Consider the following 16,463-nt stretch of genomic DNA (forward strand, 5'->3'; position numbering starts at 1 on the left):
TTATCAGCATCTCAGGCCCATCTAACCTGTCACTGATCAGAACATGGTGCCTACAGTTTAGTGTCATCTTACTGCAGCTGATCTACTTCATCAGTGTAGATGGTAGATTTGACCAGTATCTACAGTTCATAGTGGCTGCCGGGTCGGTCTCCGGGTCAGTCTCCGGGTCAGTCTCCGGGTCGGTCTCCGGGTCAGTCTCCGGGTCAGTCTCCGGGTCAGTCTCCCCTGTCTGTCAGCCAGGCTTGGAGACCCTCTGTCCTCCATCTCTCTGGTCTCCTATGGTGGCCCCCCTGGCCTGCTGCTCCTGGAGCCCCTGGGTGTAGGCCTCCAGCAGCAGCAGCAGAGTGGGTAACATGCTGTCCAGTAAGGCCAGGCCCTGCCACGAGCACCGCAGACCCCTACACACAAGACAAAAGGGGTTGTCAGTGTTTCCCAAACTCAGTCCCGGGGACCCCAAGGGGTACACGTTTTGGTTTTTGCCCCTACCACTACACAGCTGATTCAAATAGACTCATACAGACACGGAGATACAACTACTGGGTCCCACTTTAAACAAACCACAAGTTATAAGGCTTAGAAGACCTGTCTGTTGAAGGTCTGGGTTACCTGTCATCCAGGATTAGAAGGCCTGTCTGTTGAAGGTCTGGGTTACCTGTCATCCAGGATTAGAAGGTCTGGGTTAGGTCTGGGTTACCTGTCATCCAGGATTAGAAGACCTGTCTGCTGAAGGTCTGGGTTACCTGTCATCCAGGATTAGAAGGCCTATCTGTTGAAGGTCTTGATTACCTGTCATCCAGGATTAGAAGACCTGTCTGCTGAAGGTCTGGGTTACCTGTCATCCAGGATTAGAAGACCTGTCTGTGGAAGGTCTGGGTTACCTGTCATCCAGGATTAGAAGACCTGTCTGTTGAAGGTCTTGTACTTCAGAGGATGAGCTGAGAATCTGGAGTAGATCTGCCCTGGGACTGAACAACTGCCAATGCTGCCACAGAAATAGCATGAATCAGAGACATAAAGACAGATGTAGATAGAAAGAAAGGTGAACTAGAGACATAAAGACAGATGTAGACAGGAAGAAAGGTGAACCAGAGACAAAGACAGATGTAGACAGGAAGAAAGGTGAACCAGAGACATAAAGACAGAAAGAAAGGTTAATCAGAAAAAACGGTGTGGAACGTACAAATACTGAACACAACATCAGGTTAAAAAATGCTTTTATCACTGATGGCCCCTATTGATGCAAACAATGAATCTAGAAACAACTGAAACCTCCTCTTGCTATAGCATATACTGTGTATATGTATATATATATATATATATACATACATACACAGTATATGCTATATATATATACACTGTATAGTATGTGGACAGACTATATAAACATAATCTGACTAACAGCTGTCTTCAGAAATGGACCAAGGCGCAGCGGGAATGTGGATACTCATATTTTAATTCAAAAAGGAGTAAAGTATCCACCGGACAAAAACAATACACGACAGCAACAGTCTTGCAGGCACACAGAACGCAATGCAAGAACAACTACCCACAACCCCAAAGAAAAACACACACTACTATATAGGACTCCCAATCAAAGGCAACTCAACACACCTGCCTTCAATTGGGAGTCCTAATCACCAACACAACAATTAACACACAAAAACCTGCCACGTCCTGACCAAAACGAATACAATTGCTCCCTCTGCTGGTCAGGACGTGACAGTACCCCCCCTCAAGGTGCAGACCCCGGAATGCACCTTACAAAAAAAACACAAAAAAATCCCCAATACCCCAACAAAACCCATAAACAATAACCCCTAAACAATAAGAGAGGGAAGGGAGGGTGGCTGCCGTCAACGACGGCACTGTGCTACACCCTCCCTCCCCAACCCACCTATCCTGGAGGTGGCTCAGGTGCGGGACGTGGACCTCGCTCCACCTTCGGCGTTGCCCACTTCGGTGGTGCCGATAGCTGCGCCGGGCAGACGGGCCACTCGGGCTGACCCTGGCAGACGGACCACTCGGGCTGGGCCGGAGGACAGGCGGGCCACTCGGGCTGGGCCGGAGGACAGGAGGGCCACTCGGGCTGGGCCGGAGGACAGGCGGGGCACCCTGGCAGATCCGGGCAGGCGGGCCACTCGGGCTGGGCCGGAGGACAGGCGGGCCACTCGGGCTGGGCCGGAGGACAGGCGGGCCACTCGGGCTGGGCCGGAGGACAGGCGGGCCACTCGGGCTGGGCCGGAGGACAGGCGGGCCACTCGGGCTGGGCCGGAGGACAGGCGGGCCACACGGGCTGGGCCGGAGGACAGGCGGGCCACACGGGCTGGGCCGGAGGACAGGCGGGCCACACGGGCTGGGCCGGAGGACAGGCGGGCCGCTCTGGCGGCTCCGGGCAGGCGGGCCGCTCTGGCGGCTCCGGGCAGGCGGGCCGCTCTGGCGGCTCCGGGCAGGCGGGCCGCTCTGGCGGCTCCGGGCAGTCGGGCCGCTCTGGCGGCTCCGGGCAGGCGGGCCGCTCTGGCGGCTCCGGGCAGGCGGGCCGCTCTGGCGGCTCCGGGCAGGCGGGCCGCTCTGGCGGCTCCGGGCAGGCGGGCAGCTCTGGCGGCTCCGGGCAGGCGGGCCGCTCTGGCGGCTCCGGGCAGGCGGGCCGCTCTGGCGGCTCCGGGCAGGCGGGCCGCTCTGGCGACTCCGGGCAGGCGGGCCGCTCTGGCGACTCCGGGCAGGCGGGCCGCTCTGGCGACTCCGGGCAGGCGGGCCGCTCTGGCGACTCCGGGCAGGCGGGCCGCTCTGGCGACTCCGGGCAGGCGGGCAGCTCTGGCGACTCCGGGCAGGCGGGCAGCTCTGGCGACTCCGGGCAGGCGGGCAGCTCTGGCGACTCCGGGCAGGCGGGCAGCTCTGGCGACTCCTGACTGGCGGGCAGCTCTGGCGACTCGTGACTGGCGGGCAGCTCTGGCGACTCGTGACTGGCGGGCAGCTCTGGCGACTCGTGACTGGCGGGCAGCTCTGGCGACTCGTGACTGGCGGGCAGCTCTGGCGACTCGTGACTGGCGGGCAGCTCTGGCGACTCGTGACTGGCGGGCAGCTCTGGCGACTCGTGACTGGCGGGCAGCTCTGGCGACTCGTGACTGGCGGGCAGCTCTGGCGACTCGTGACTGGCGGGCAGCTCTGGCGACTCGTGACTGGCGGGCAGCTCTGGCGACTCGTGACTGGCGGGCAGCTCTGGCGACTCGTGACTGGCGGGCAGCTCTGGCGACTCGTGACTGGCGGGCAGCTCTGGCGACTCGTGACTGGCGGGGCTGGGCTGACGCACTAGACGCCTGATGCGTGGGGCTGGTACTGGACGTGCCAGCCTGGAGACACGCACCTCCATGCTAGTGCGTATAGCGGGAAACGCCGGACCGTAGAGGTGCACTGGCGGTCTTGAGCGCAGTGTTGGCATCACCCCTTCCGGCTCGATGCTCACCTCGCCCTGGCACATGCGGAGCACTGGTACAGGGCGGACTGGGCTGTGCGTACGTATAGACGAGATGGTGCGTACCTCAGCGAAACATGGCGCCCTCCACCTCATACGCACCTCCCTGTAATCACGGGTAGCTGGCTTACGGCTCTTCCTTGGCCTGGCCAAACTACCCGTGTGCCCCCCCCCCAAATATTTTCTTGGGGATGCCTCTCCGGCTTCCTCGCCAGCCGTGTTCCAGCATAACGTTCGCTCCCTTTTCCTGCTGCCTCCGCTCTTCTGGCTGCCTCCACCTGTTCGTTGCGCTCTCTCTCCTCATAGAATCGCCTCTCCGCTCTCGCCGCTTCAATCTCCCACTGCGGGAGGCGATAATCCCCAGCCTGAGTCCATGGTCCCTCTCCGTCCAGGATTTGTTCCCACGTCCATTGGTCCATCACGCTGTACTCCTGTGGCTCCTTCCTCTTCCGCTGCTTGGTCCTTTTGTGGTGGGTAGTTCTGTAACAGCTGTCTTCAGAAATGGACCAAGGCGCAGCGGGAATGTGGATACTCATATTTGAATTCAAAAAGGAGTAAAGTATCCACCGGACAAAAACAATACACGACAGCAACAGTCTTGCAGGCACACAGAACGCAATGCAAGAACAACTACCCACAACCCCAAAGAAAAACACACACTACTATATAGAACTCCCAATCAAAGGCAACTCAACACACCTGCCTTCAATTGAGAGTCCTAATCACCAACACAACACTTAACACACAAAAACCTGCCACGTCCTGACCAAAACGAATACAATTGCTCCCTCTGCTGGTCAGGACGTGACACTGACCAAATTATGTGAGACTTTGGTTCTGGGTTAACCGAGATTACCTGGTGAGTGATGCCGTCAGTATTCTGGGTTAACCGAGATTACCTGGTGAGTGATGCCGTCAGTATTCTGGGTTAACCGAGATTACCTGGTGAGTGATGCCGTCAGTATTCTGGGTTAGCTGAGATTACCTGGTGAGTGATGCCGTCAGTATTCTGGGTTAACCGAGATTACCTGGTGAGTGATGCCGTCAGTATTCTGGGTTAACCGAGATTACCTGGTGAGTGATGCCGTCAGTATTCTGGGTTAGCCGAGATTACCTGGTGAGTGATGCCGTCAGTATTCTGGGTTAACCGAGATTACCTGCTGAGTGATGCTGTCAACCAAACGCAGTCCCATGACCAACACTTTCTCCAATCTGCAATCAGTTGAATAAAGTTAACAAATTGCTACAGAATATCATCTGCCATGCTGTGAGAAATGAAGCCTTGTCCGAGTCAGAATGGCCCATAGGGCAGCATTTCCTGTTTCTGTAGCGTGAGCACTTGATGTACAAATACAACCCTTGAATAGAATCCCATGCTATGAGTGAGTCTGCAGTATTATTAGAATTAGGTAATTAATGTGCAGCTCCGTATGAACTCTGCAGGGGAACAGTATTATTAGAAGTAGGTCATTAATGTGCAGCTCCGTATGAACTCTGCAGGGGAACAGTATTATTAGAAGTAGGTCATTAATGTGCAGCACCGTATGAACTCTGCAGGTGAACAGTATTATTAGAAGTAGGTCATTAATGTGCAGCACCGTATGAACTCTGCAGGTGAACAGTATTATTAGAAGTAGGTCATTAATGTGCAGCACCGTATGAACTCTGCAGGTGAACAGTATTATTAGAAGTAGGTCATTAATGTGCAGCACCGTATGAACTCTGCAGGTGAACAGTATTATTAGAAGTAGGTCATTAATGTGCAGCACCGTATGAACTCTGCAGGTGAACAGTATTATTAGAAGTAGGTCATTAATGTGCAGCACCGTATGAACTCTGCAGGTGAACAGTATTATTAGAAGTAGGTCATTAATGTGCAGCACCGTATGAACTCTGCAGGTGAACAGTATTATTAGTAGGTCATTAATGTGCAGCACCGTATGAACTCTGCAGGGGAACAGTATTATTAGAAGTAGGTCATTAATGTGCAGCACCGTATGAACTCTGCAGGGGAACAGTCTGAAGAGCAGACAGTAGATCAGCTGACTCAGTCCACCAGTCTGTCTATGCCCTCTAGTGGCTGATATTGACAGTGCACTTACTGATTTTTTAAGCATCATGAAATGTGATAGTTTGTTATTCCCAATCTAGTGACGAGAAGCTTATCGCGATGACGTGGCACGACACGATTTTCTGTTTGCACAGATGGACCACTTAGAAGTCAAATCATGGTGAAAATAGTTATCTTACCCACTCAGAGATCATAGATTATTAACAAATTGACAGGAGTTTCATTCTGGAGTGGATTATCCCTTTAATGAGCAGCACGGTGTGAACTCTGCAGGTAAACAGCCTGAAGCGGAAAGTAGTTGACTCACAGTCCCAGGTGGGTGAGGGGTATCCTGCGTCGAGTCCCGTGACCCCTCTGCTGCACCTCTCTCAACCAGACATCAGGCTCCAGAGTCTGGGTACGGGCCTCTCGACACACATCCCCCTCTCCATGGGGGACGAAGCGACCATGGGCACCTGGCAGACAGAAGAGTCCCACTTCAAATACACAACCACAGATAAAGGCTTTATAGAGCATTCATAACGGTGTTATAGAGCATTCATAACGTCTTTATAGAGCATTCATAACAGTGTTATAGAGCATTCATAAAGTCTTTATAGAGCATTCACAACGGCGCTATTGATCATTCATATCGCTGTTATAGAGCATTCATAACAGTGTTATAGAGCATTCATAAAGGTATTAGCATTCATAAAGGTGTTATAGAGCAATCATAAAGGTGTTATAGAGCATTCATAAAGTCTTTATAAAGCATTCATAAAGGTGTTATAAAGCATTCATAAAGTCTTTATAGAGCATTCATAAAGGTGTTATAAAGCATTCATAAAGTCTTTATAGAGCATTCATAAAGGTGTTATAGAGCATTCATAAAGCACTATTAACTCACCTGGGCCCACTCCAAGGTACTGACTGGCCTTCCAGTAGCTCATATTGTGTTGGCTGATGGCACCCTTCAAAACAAACAGAAAATATACAAGGTATATTACTGATGTGTGCTGACTGTAGCAGGTAATATTCATATTCAATAGTTATGACAACCAATACAGCACAGAGAATAGCCTGGTGTTTCTACTGCAGAGTTTTCTACTAAAGGTATTTCTACAGCAGGGTTTTCTACTAAAGGTATTTCTACTGCAGGGTTTTCTACTAAAGGTATTTCTACAGCAGGGTTTTCTACTAAATGAATTTCTACTAAAGGTATTTCTACTGCAGGGTTTTCTACTAAAGGTATTTCTACTGCAGGGTTTTCTACTAAATGAATTTCTACTGCAGGGTTTTCTACTAAAGGTATTTCTACAGCAGGGTTTTCTACTAAAGGTATTTCTACAGCAGGGTTTTCTACTAAATTAATTTATTCTATAGCACAGTGGTAGGACAGACACAAGGACACACACACACAGAGAGAAAGAGAGTAGAACTTACATTTCTTGCAAAGTTGGACACCTCATACTGCAGATAGCCTCACTTCTGAAGAATCCTCCTGGCTGATTCATACATGACAGCGGTGATGTCATCACTGGGCACGCTCAGTTGGCCTTTCTGGACCTGTCTGAAGAGCTGTGTGCCTGCAGTTGACATGTTTACATTGGAGTCATTTAGCAGCAGAATCTCTTATCCAGAGTGACTTACAGTCAGGTCATATATTCATTTGGATACCTATTACCTGTCAATCACTACAGCTACTAATTCAACTACAGTAAGTAAAAACAACCACATATCACAGTCCCTGCAAGTAAAACCTTCTTCAAAATATCTGCAAACTCAGTCTGCTGGGGGCGGTGTTCCTGCTACTGTCTCTCCTGTAGTCCTCTCCTCCATCTCCCCATCTCATTTTGTCATCTGTACCTGTCAATTCAACTTCTAAATACCCACGCACAAAAACTCTCAGTGTCAGTAAGGAAAGACATGCCTCTCTCCAGGGTCAGCTGGTACAGGGAGACATGGCCGCCTGTTCAGAACAAAGCTAGTGATCAGTGGCCGCCTGTTCAGAACAAAGCTAGTGATCAGTGACTGACTGTTCAGAACAAAGCTAGTGATCAGTGACTGACTGTTCAGAACAAAGCTAGTGATCAGTGACCGCCTGTTCAGAACAAAGCTAGTGATCAGTGGCCGCCTGTTCAGAACAAAGCTAGTGATCAGTGGCCGCCTGTTCAGAACAAAGCTAGTGATCAGTGGCCGCCTATTCAGAACAAAGCTAGTGATCAGTGGCCGCCTGTTCAGAACAAAGCTAGTGATCAGTGGCCGCCTGTTCAGAACAAAGCTAGTGATCAGTGGCCGCCTGTTCAGAACAAAGCTAGTGATCAGTGGCCGCCTGTTCAGAACAAAGCTAGTGATCAGTGACCGCCTGTTCAGAACAAAGCTAGTGATCAGTGACTGACTGTTCAGAACAAAGCTAGTGATCAGTGACTGACTGTTCAGAACAAAGCTAGTGATCAGTGACTGACTGTTCAGAACAAAGCTAGTGATCAGTGGCCGCCTGTTCAGAACAAAGCTAGTGATCAGTGACTGACTGTTCAGAACAAAGCTAGTGATCAGTGACTGACTGTTCAGAACAAAGCTAGTGATCAGTGACTGACTGTTCAGAACAAAGCTAGTGATCAGTGACTGACTGTTCAGAACAAAGCTAGTGATCAGTGACTGACTGTTCAGAACAAAGCTAGTGATCAGTGACTGACTGTTCAGAACAAAGCTAGTGATCAGTGACTGACTGTTCAGAACAAAGCTAGTGATCAGTGACTGACTGTTCAGAACAAAGCTGTGATCAGTGCCTGTTCAGAACAAAGCTAGTGATCAGTGGCCGCCTGTTCAGAACAAAGCTAGTGATCAGTGCCGCCTGTTCAGAACAAAGCTAGTGATCAGTGACCGACTGTTCAGAACAAAGCTAGTGATCAGTGGCCGCCTGTTCAGAACAAAGCTAGTGATCAGTGACTGACTGTTCAGAACAAAGCTAGTGATCAGTGACTGACTGTTCAGAACAAGCTAGTGATCAGTGACTGACTGTTCAGAACAAAGCTAGTGATCAGTGACTGACTGTTCAGAACAAAGCTAGTGATCAGTGACTGACTGTTCAGAACAAAGCTAGTGATCAGTGACTGACTGTTCAGAACAAAGCTAGTGATCAGTGGCCGCCTGTTCAGAACAAAGCTAGTGATCAGTGGCCGACTGTTCAGAACAAAGCTAGTGATCAGTGGCCGCCTGTTCAGAACAAAGCTAGTGATCAGTGGCCGCCTGTTCAGAACAAAGCTAGTGATCAGTGACTGACTGTTCAGAACAAAGCTAGTGATCAGTGACTGACTGTTCAGAACAAAGCTAGTGATCAGTGACTGACTGTTCAGAACAAAGCTAGTGATCAGTGGCCTGACTGTTCAGAACAAAGCTAGTGATCAGTGACTGACTGTTCAGAACAAAGCTAGTGATCAGTGACTGACTGTTCAGAACAAAGCTAGTGATCAGTGACTGACTGTTCAGAACAAAGCTAGTGATCAGTGACTGACTGTTCAGAACAAAGCTAGTGATCAGTGACTGACTGTTCAGAACAAAGCTAGTGATCAGTGACTGACTGTTCAGAACAAAGCTAGTGATCAGTGACTGACTGTTCAGAACAAAGCTAGTGATCAGTGACTGACTGTTCAGAACAAAGCTAGTGATCAGTGGCCGCCTGTTCAGAACAAAGCTAGTGATCAGTGGCCGCCTGTTCAGAACAAAGCTAGTGATCAGTGACTGACTGTTCAGAACAAAGCTAGTGATCAGTGGCCGCCTGTTCAGAACAAAGCTAGTGATCAGTGACTGACTGTTCAGAACAAAGCTAGTGATCAGTGACTGACTGTTCAGAACAAAGCTAGTGATCAGTGACTGACTGTTCAGAACAAAGCTAGTGATCAGTGACTGACTGTTCAGAACAAAGCTAGTGATCAGTGACTGACTGTTCAGAACAAAGCTAGTGATCAGTGACTGACTGTTCAGAACAAAGCTAGTGATCAGTGACTGACTGTTCAGAACAAAGCTAGTGATCAGTGACTGACTGTATTGCATCACACTCTTATCCTCCATGGACTCCTCCTCTCCTTCCTCCCTTTCCACCATTAACAATGTTTTCTGTTGTTTAGGTTTCCGTAGCAGAAAAGGTTTTATGGGAAAGGGTTGCTAGCCTAACTGTTCCCATTAATCTTATAGCCCAGGGGATGTACAGTAGAAGGACGTACTTCAACACTTCTGAGAACGCTTTCTGGAAATCTACTATGTGCAACTGACTGAACACCAGCCTTAATCTCACCTGCACCCCGATGGAAAAATGGTTGACACCAGCATGGAGGATGTCCTCCAACTTAGAGCTTCCTACGGGGGTGGGGTTGACCTCCAGAGTGACCTCCGCCTCCTCTGATAGTCCAGCGTGCCTGGCAACTGTCTCTAGGACCGCAGCGACAGTGGATGGGCGGGCCAGGCTAGGAGTCCCACCTCCAAATAACACAGAGGTGATCCTGAAGATGAGAGAGAGATACATGGAGAGAGAGAAAGAGAGAGAGAGACAGAGAGAGAGACAGAGGGAGACGGAGAGAGTTAGAGAGAGACATGGAGAGAGAGAGAGAGAGAGAGAGAGAGAGAGAGAGACAGGGAGAGACAGAGACAGAGTGAGACAGAGACAGAGAGAGAGACATGGAGAGAGAGAGAGAGAGAGACAGGGAGAGGGAGACAGAGAGAGAGACAGGGAGAGAGACAGAGAGAGAGACAGAGAGAGACAGGGAGAGACAGGGAGAGACAGAGAGAGACAGAGAGAGAGAGAGAGAGAGAGAGAGAGAGACAGAGAGAGACAGAGAGAGACAGAGAGAGACAGAGAGAGACAGAGAGAGACAGAGAGAGACAGAGAGAGACAGAGAGAGACAGAGAGAGACAGAGAGAGACAGGGAGAGACAGGGAGAGAGAGAGAGAGAGAGACAGAGAGAGACAGGGAGACAGAGAGAGAGACAGAGAGAGAGAGAGAGAGAGAGAGAGAGACAGAGAGAGAGAGAGACAGAGAGAGAGAGAGACACAGAGAGGGAGGGAGGGAGAGGGAGGGAGAGAGAGTGAAAGACAGAGAGATGTTAAAATAGAAAGAAGAAAAAATGCAAAGACTATTGTGTGTTGGAGTTGAACTCCAGGAGGTGGAGGAGCAGCCTGAGTCTGAAAACGGCCCCCTGTTCCCTCCATAGTCAGCCTTAGGCACTCTGGAAACAGTGCACTGTTTAGGGAATAGGGTGCCATTTCAGATGTTCCCATGGAGACACTAAAGCTAAAGGCGACGGCCCACAGAGGAGGGTTGAATTTAGACTGGTAAACCTACCGGGACACCTGGCTGAGCTTTAGTAAGGTCTCCGTCTCCCTCTGGAGACACTCCAACATGACGTGGTAAGGTCTCCGTCTCCCTCTGGAGACACTCCAACATGACGTGGTAAGGTCTCCGTCTCCCTCTGGAGACACTCCAACATGACGTGGTAAGGTCTCCGTCTCCCTCTGGAGACACTCCAACATGACGTGGTAAGGTCTCCGTCTCCCTCTGGAGACACTCCAACATGACGTGGTAAGGTCTCCGTCTCCCTCTGGAGACACTCCAACATGACGTGGTAAGGTCTCCGTCTCCCTCTGGAGACACTCCAACATGACGTGGTAAGGTCTCCGTCTCCCTCTGGAGACACTCCAACATGACGTGGTAAGGTCTCCGTCTCCCTCTGGAGACACTCCAACATGACGTGGTAAGGTCTCCGTCTCCCTCTGGAGACACTCCAACATGACGTGGTAAGGTCTCCGTCTCCCTCTGGAGACACTCCAACATGACGTGGTAAGGTCTCCGTCTCCCTCTGGAGACACTCCAACATGACGTGGTAAGGTCTCCGTCTCCCTCTGGAGACACTCCAACATGACGTGGTAAGGTCTCCGTCTCCCTCTGGAGACACTCCAACATGACGTGGTAAGGTCTCCGTCTCCCTCTGGAGACACTCCAACATGACGTGGTAAGGTCTCCGTCTCCCTCTGGAGACACTCCAACATGACGTGGTAAGGTCTCTTATATTAGATGTGTCCAGTCTTCTATTTTTCCACTTTTAAAGAATATGTGCATGTATGTTTGTGTACTCTGAGAGAAGGAATCAGATATGGCCATGGTGTGCAACAGTTCTGCTGCTTCATAGTGGAATGGCTAGGTGGGGTAAGCCACGAACTTCCAAAAAGCCACGACCTTCCAAAAAAAAACAATGCTTTCTGTAGGATACAATACATATTGTGTCTACCACGAGTTGGGGGTCCCATTCCAATGGATAAACTAGCATATAAAACAGATGACATGACAATAAACACATTACATTCTCAACAAAAACACACAGGAAACAATGCAGCACAGTAAAAACATGTAATCTTTGTATTCTTCTTGCTTTGGGATAAAAGTGGTATAAATCACATCAACGGAGCAACTAGGCTATGAGTCTTTCAGAAATTGCACTATGTCCAGCTGTGGGCCTGGTATTATTTTGGGTTACCAGGCCAAAAAAAAGGGGGACAGAGCAGCCAACCTCCACAGAGGCCGACTGCTCTGCCCCCCTTAAGGACAGTGGAACTACGGACCTCCAGGCCTCTAGGCCTTCACTCACTCTCCGGGGAACACCCATCTCTCCGGGCATGAGAATAGAGCTTACTCCCTCGAACTACATGCCCGGATAGGGAGCACCCTATAGGCGGCCCCATACCCCCCTCTCACACACCCCCCACCCGGGATGTTCCACAAGAGGGCGCCACTGGACATTTTAAACAGCAATGTAAGTTAGTGACAGAGCTTTCTTGAAAAATTACTAAGTCCAAAAATTCTCAGAAATTGCACTATGTCCAGCTGTGGGCCTGGTATTATTTTGGGTTACCAGGTAGTGATGGCCTTCACCCACTCTCCGGGGAACACCCATCTCTCCGGGCATGAGAGTAGAGCTTACGCCTTGGAGCCTTTGACCTCCAGGCACCTTAGCCTTCACTCACTGACCAGGTCAACACCCTCTCTATGGGCATGGCCTCCAATGGGGGATACCCCCCACCTCCACAACCTCGTACACCATCCGAACCAGGGCACCCACCCTTAAGCACCCTTCCTCGGACACTTGCTTGTCAGAGCCAGGGATGTACTTGTTGTTACAGTAGGAGCATCTCTTCAGACAGTAAGGCCACTATGAACATTAGAGGATCAGGGTTAGTATCAGGGATGTACTTGTTGTTACAGTAGGAGCATCTCTTCAGACAGTAAGGCCACTATGAACAGGAGAGGATCAGGGTTAGTATCAGGGATGTACTTGTTGTTACAGTAGACAGAGGAGGCTGGTGGGAGAAGCTATAGGAGGACAGGCTCATTGTAATGGCTGGAGTGGACTCAATGGAACTGAGTCCAACACACTGTTCCCATGTGTTAGGCACCCTTCCATGTTTTTTAACATTTAACCTTTATTTAACCAGGTAGGCCAGTTGAGAACATGTTCTCATTTACAACTGTGGCCAAGATAAAATAAAGCAGTGCGACAAAAACAACAACACAGAGTTACAACATGGAATAAACAAACATACAGTCAATAATACAATAGAAAAGTCTATATACAGTGTGTGCAAATGAGGTAAGATTAGGGAGGTAAGGCAATAAATAGGCCGTAGTGGCGAAATAATTATAATTTAGCAATTAAACACTGGAGTGATAGATGTGCAGAAGATGAATGTGCAAGTAGAGATACTGGGGTGCAAAGGAGCAAAAATAAATAAATAACAATATGGGGATGAGGTAGTTGGATGGGCTATTTACAGATGGGCTATGTACAGGTGCAGTGATCTGTAAGCTGCTCTGACAGCTGATGCTTAAAGCTACTGAGGGAGATATGAGTCTCCAGCTTTAGTGATTTTTGCAATTTGTTCCCGTCATTGGCAGGAGAGAACTGGAAGGAAAGGCGGCCAAAGGAGGAATTGGCTTTGGGGGTGACCAGTGAGATATACCTGCTGGAGCGCGTGCTACGTGTGGGTGCTGCTAAGGTGACCAGTGAGCTGAGATAAGGCGGCGCTTTACCTAGCAAAGACTTATAGATGACCTGGAGCCAGTGGGTTTGGCAATGAATATGTAGCGAGGACCAGCCAACGAGAGCATACAGGTCGCAATGTTGGGTAGTTTAATATGGGGCTTTGGTGACAAAACAGGTGGCACTGTGATAGACTGCATCCAATTTGCTGAGTAGAGTGTTGGAGGCTATTTTGTAAATGACATTGCCGAATTCAAGGATCGGTAGGATAGTCAGTTTTACGAGGGTATGTTTGGCAGCATGAGTGAAGGATGCTTTGTTGCGATATATGGAAGCCGATTCTAGATTTAATTTTGTAGACTAATGGAAATGGAAACATCTGTTTCTATGGAAATAAATGGAAACATCTATTTCTATGGAAACAACTATTTCTATGGAAACATCTATTTGTATGGAAACAAATGGAAACATCTACTTCCATGGAACCAAATGGAAACATCTATTTCTATGGAAACAACTATTTCTATGGAAACATCTATTTCTATGGAAACAAATGGAAACATATATTTCTATGGAAACAAATGGAAACATATATTTCTATGGAAACAAAGGGAAACATCTATTTCTATGGAAACAAATGGAAACATCTATTTCTATTTCCACATACTTTTAGAACACACTAAAGGCACCCGTCAACATTGTTGAGAAAGGTCTGTCAATCAATAGAGACAGGCCTATCATTTATGACCCTGTTCTTCTCACAGGATCAAACATAGGTCTGCGTCACAAATGACACCCTATTCCCAATCAAGTGTACTACTTTTGACCAGGACCCATTGGCTACCATTTAGCACAATGGGCCCTGGTCAAAAGTAGTGCACTATATAGGGAATAGGGTAGAATTTATGACTTGTCCATAGGCTACGGCTACAGTAGATAATAAGTTATTGATCTGTCACTCCTGATGTAGAACTGTCAGCTGTTCTGTTAGTCTGGATAACCTGGCTAAATGACTACCGCCCCGTAGCACTCACGTCGGTAGCCATGAAGGAAAAACTATGAGCTATTGATCTGTCACTCCTGATGTAGAACTGTCTGCTGTTCTGTTCACTGACCTGTTCTGTTAGTCTGGATAACCTGGCTAAATGACTACCGCCCCATAGCACTCATGTCAGTGGCCATGAAGTGCTTTGAAAGGCTGGTCATGGCTCACATCAACAGCATCATGCCGGAAACCCTAGACCCACGCCAATTCGCATACCGCTCCAACAGATCCACAGATGACATAATCTCAATCGCAATCCATACTGCCCTTTCCCACCTGGACAAAAGGAACACCTATGTCAGAATGCTGTTCATTGACTACGGCTCAGTGCTCAACACCATAGTGCCCTTAAAGCTCATCACTAAGCTAAGGACCATGGGACTAAACACCTCCCTCTTCAACTGGATCCTGGACTTTCTGACGGGTTGCCCCCAGGCGGTGAAAGTAGGCAACAACACATCTGCCACGCTGATCCTCAACACGGGAGCCCCTCAGGGGTGGGTGCTTAGTCCCCTCCTGTACTCCCTGTTCACCCACAACTGCGTGGCCAAGCACGATTCCAATACCATCATTAAGTTTGCAGACGACACAATGGTGGTAGGTCTGATCACCGACATCAATGAAACAGCCTGTAGGAAAGGAGGTCAGAGCCTTGGCAGTGTGGTGCCAGGACAACAACTTCTCCCTCAGCGTGAGCAAGACAAAAGAGATGATCGTGGACTACAGCAAAAGGAGGGCCGAACACACCCCCATTCACATCGACGGGGGTCTAGTGGAGCGGGTCGAGAGTTAAGTTCCTTGGTGTCCACATCACCAAAAAACTATCATGATCCAAACACACCAAGAATGTTGTGAAGAGGGCACAACAATGCCTTTTCCCTCTCAGGAGACTAAAAAGATTTGGCATAGGTTCCCAGATATTCAACAAGTTCTACAGCTGCACCATCGAGAGTATCTTGACCAGTTGCATCACGGCCTGGTATGGCAACTGTTTGGCATCTGACCGTAAGGTACTACAGAGGGTTGTACGTACAACCCTGTGCATCACTGGGGCCAAGCTTCCTGCCATCCAGGATCTATATACCAGGCGGTGCCAGAGGAAGGACAAAAACATTCCAGTCACCCAAGTCATAGACTGTTCTCTCTGCTGCCACATGGCAAGCAGTACCGAAGCACCAAGTCTGGGTCCAAAAGGTTTCTTAACAGCTTCTACCCCCAAGCCATAAGACTGCTGAACAATTCATCAAATGGCCACCTGGACTATTTGCATTGACAGACCCCTCCCCCCCTTTTGTTTTTACACTGCTGCTATTCGCTGTTTATTATCTATGCATAGTCACTTTACCCCTACCTACATGTACAAATTACCTTGACTATTGACTCGGTACCGGTACCCCCTGTATATAGCCTCATTATTGTTATTTTATTGTGTTAGTTTAAAAAATATATATATTTACTTTAGTTTATTTAGTAAATATATTTTCTTAAAACTGCATTGTTGGTTAAGGGCTTGTAAGTAAGCATTTCATTTTGATTTAATTTGATACTGGTACAGTTTAACTGAATGACCTCTAGAGGAGTTTACTGATCTAAGCTGCTATACTGTTTAACTGAATGACCTCTAGAGGAGTTTACTGATCTAAGCTGCTATACTGTATAAAGATGTTATGTACAGTAGGTCACACTTTAAACAAGCAACAACCTGTACAGGCTTCATAGAGAATTCATAAAGGCTTCATAGAACATTCATAAAGGCCTCATGGAGCATTCATAAAGCCACTGTGCATCTGTATCTGCAATGCTTGCTCTTTGGGGGTTTAGGCTGGGTATCTGTAAAGGTCTGTGTGACAACTGCTGATGTAAAAAGTGCTT

At 48.8% G+C, this 16,463-nt stretch overlaps 1 protein-coding gene across 1 annotated transcript; it reads right to left on the reverse strand.

Moving 5' to 3' along the window:
* Positions 1-227: 227 nt before the first annotated feature.
* On the reverse strand, positions 228-11,561 carry rsad1 (radical S-adenosyl methionine domain containing 1). The gene is given in 9 exon segments (XM_029726731.1): positions 228-398; positions 879-982; positions 4,627-4,681; positions 5,848-5,995; positions 6,427-6,490; positions 6,963-7,105; positions 7,450-7,488; positions 9,792-10,018; positions 10,858-11,561. Coding segments are annotated over 9 exon segments (1,650 nt in total). The 3' UTR covers positions 228-232.
* Positions 11,562-16,463: the final 4,902 nt, after the last annotated feature.

The sequence above is a fragment of the Salmo trutta genome, chromosome 32 (genome assembly GCF_901001165.1).
Source record: "Salmo trutta chromosome 32, fSalTru1.1, whole genome shotgun sequence".
Lineage (NCBI taxonomy): Eukaryota > Metazoa > Chordata > Actinopteri > Salmoniformes > Salmonidae > Salmo > Salmo trutta.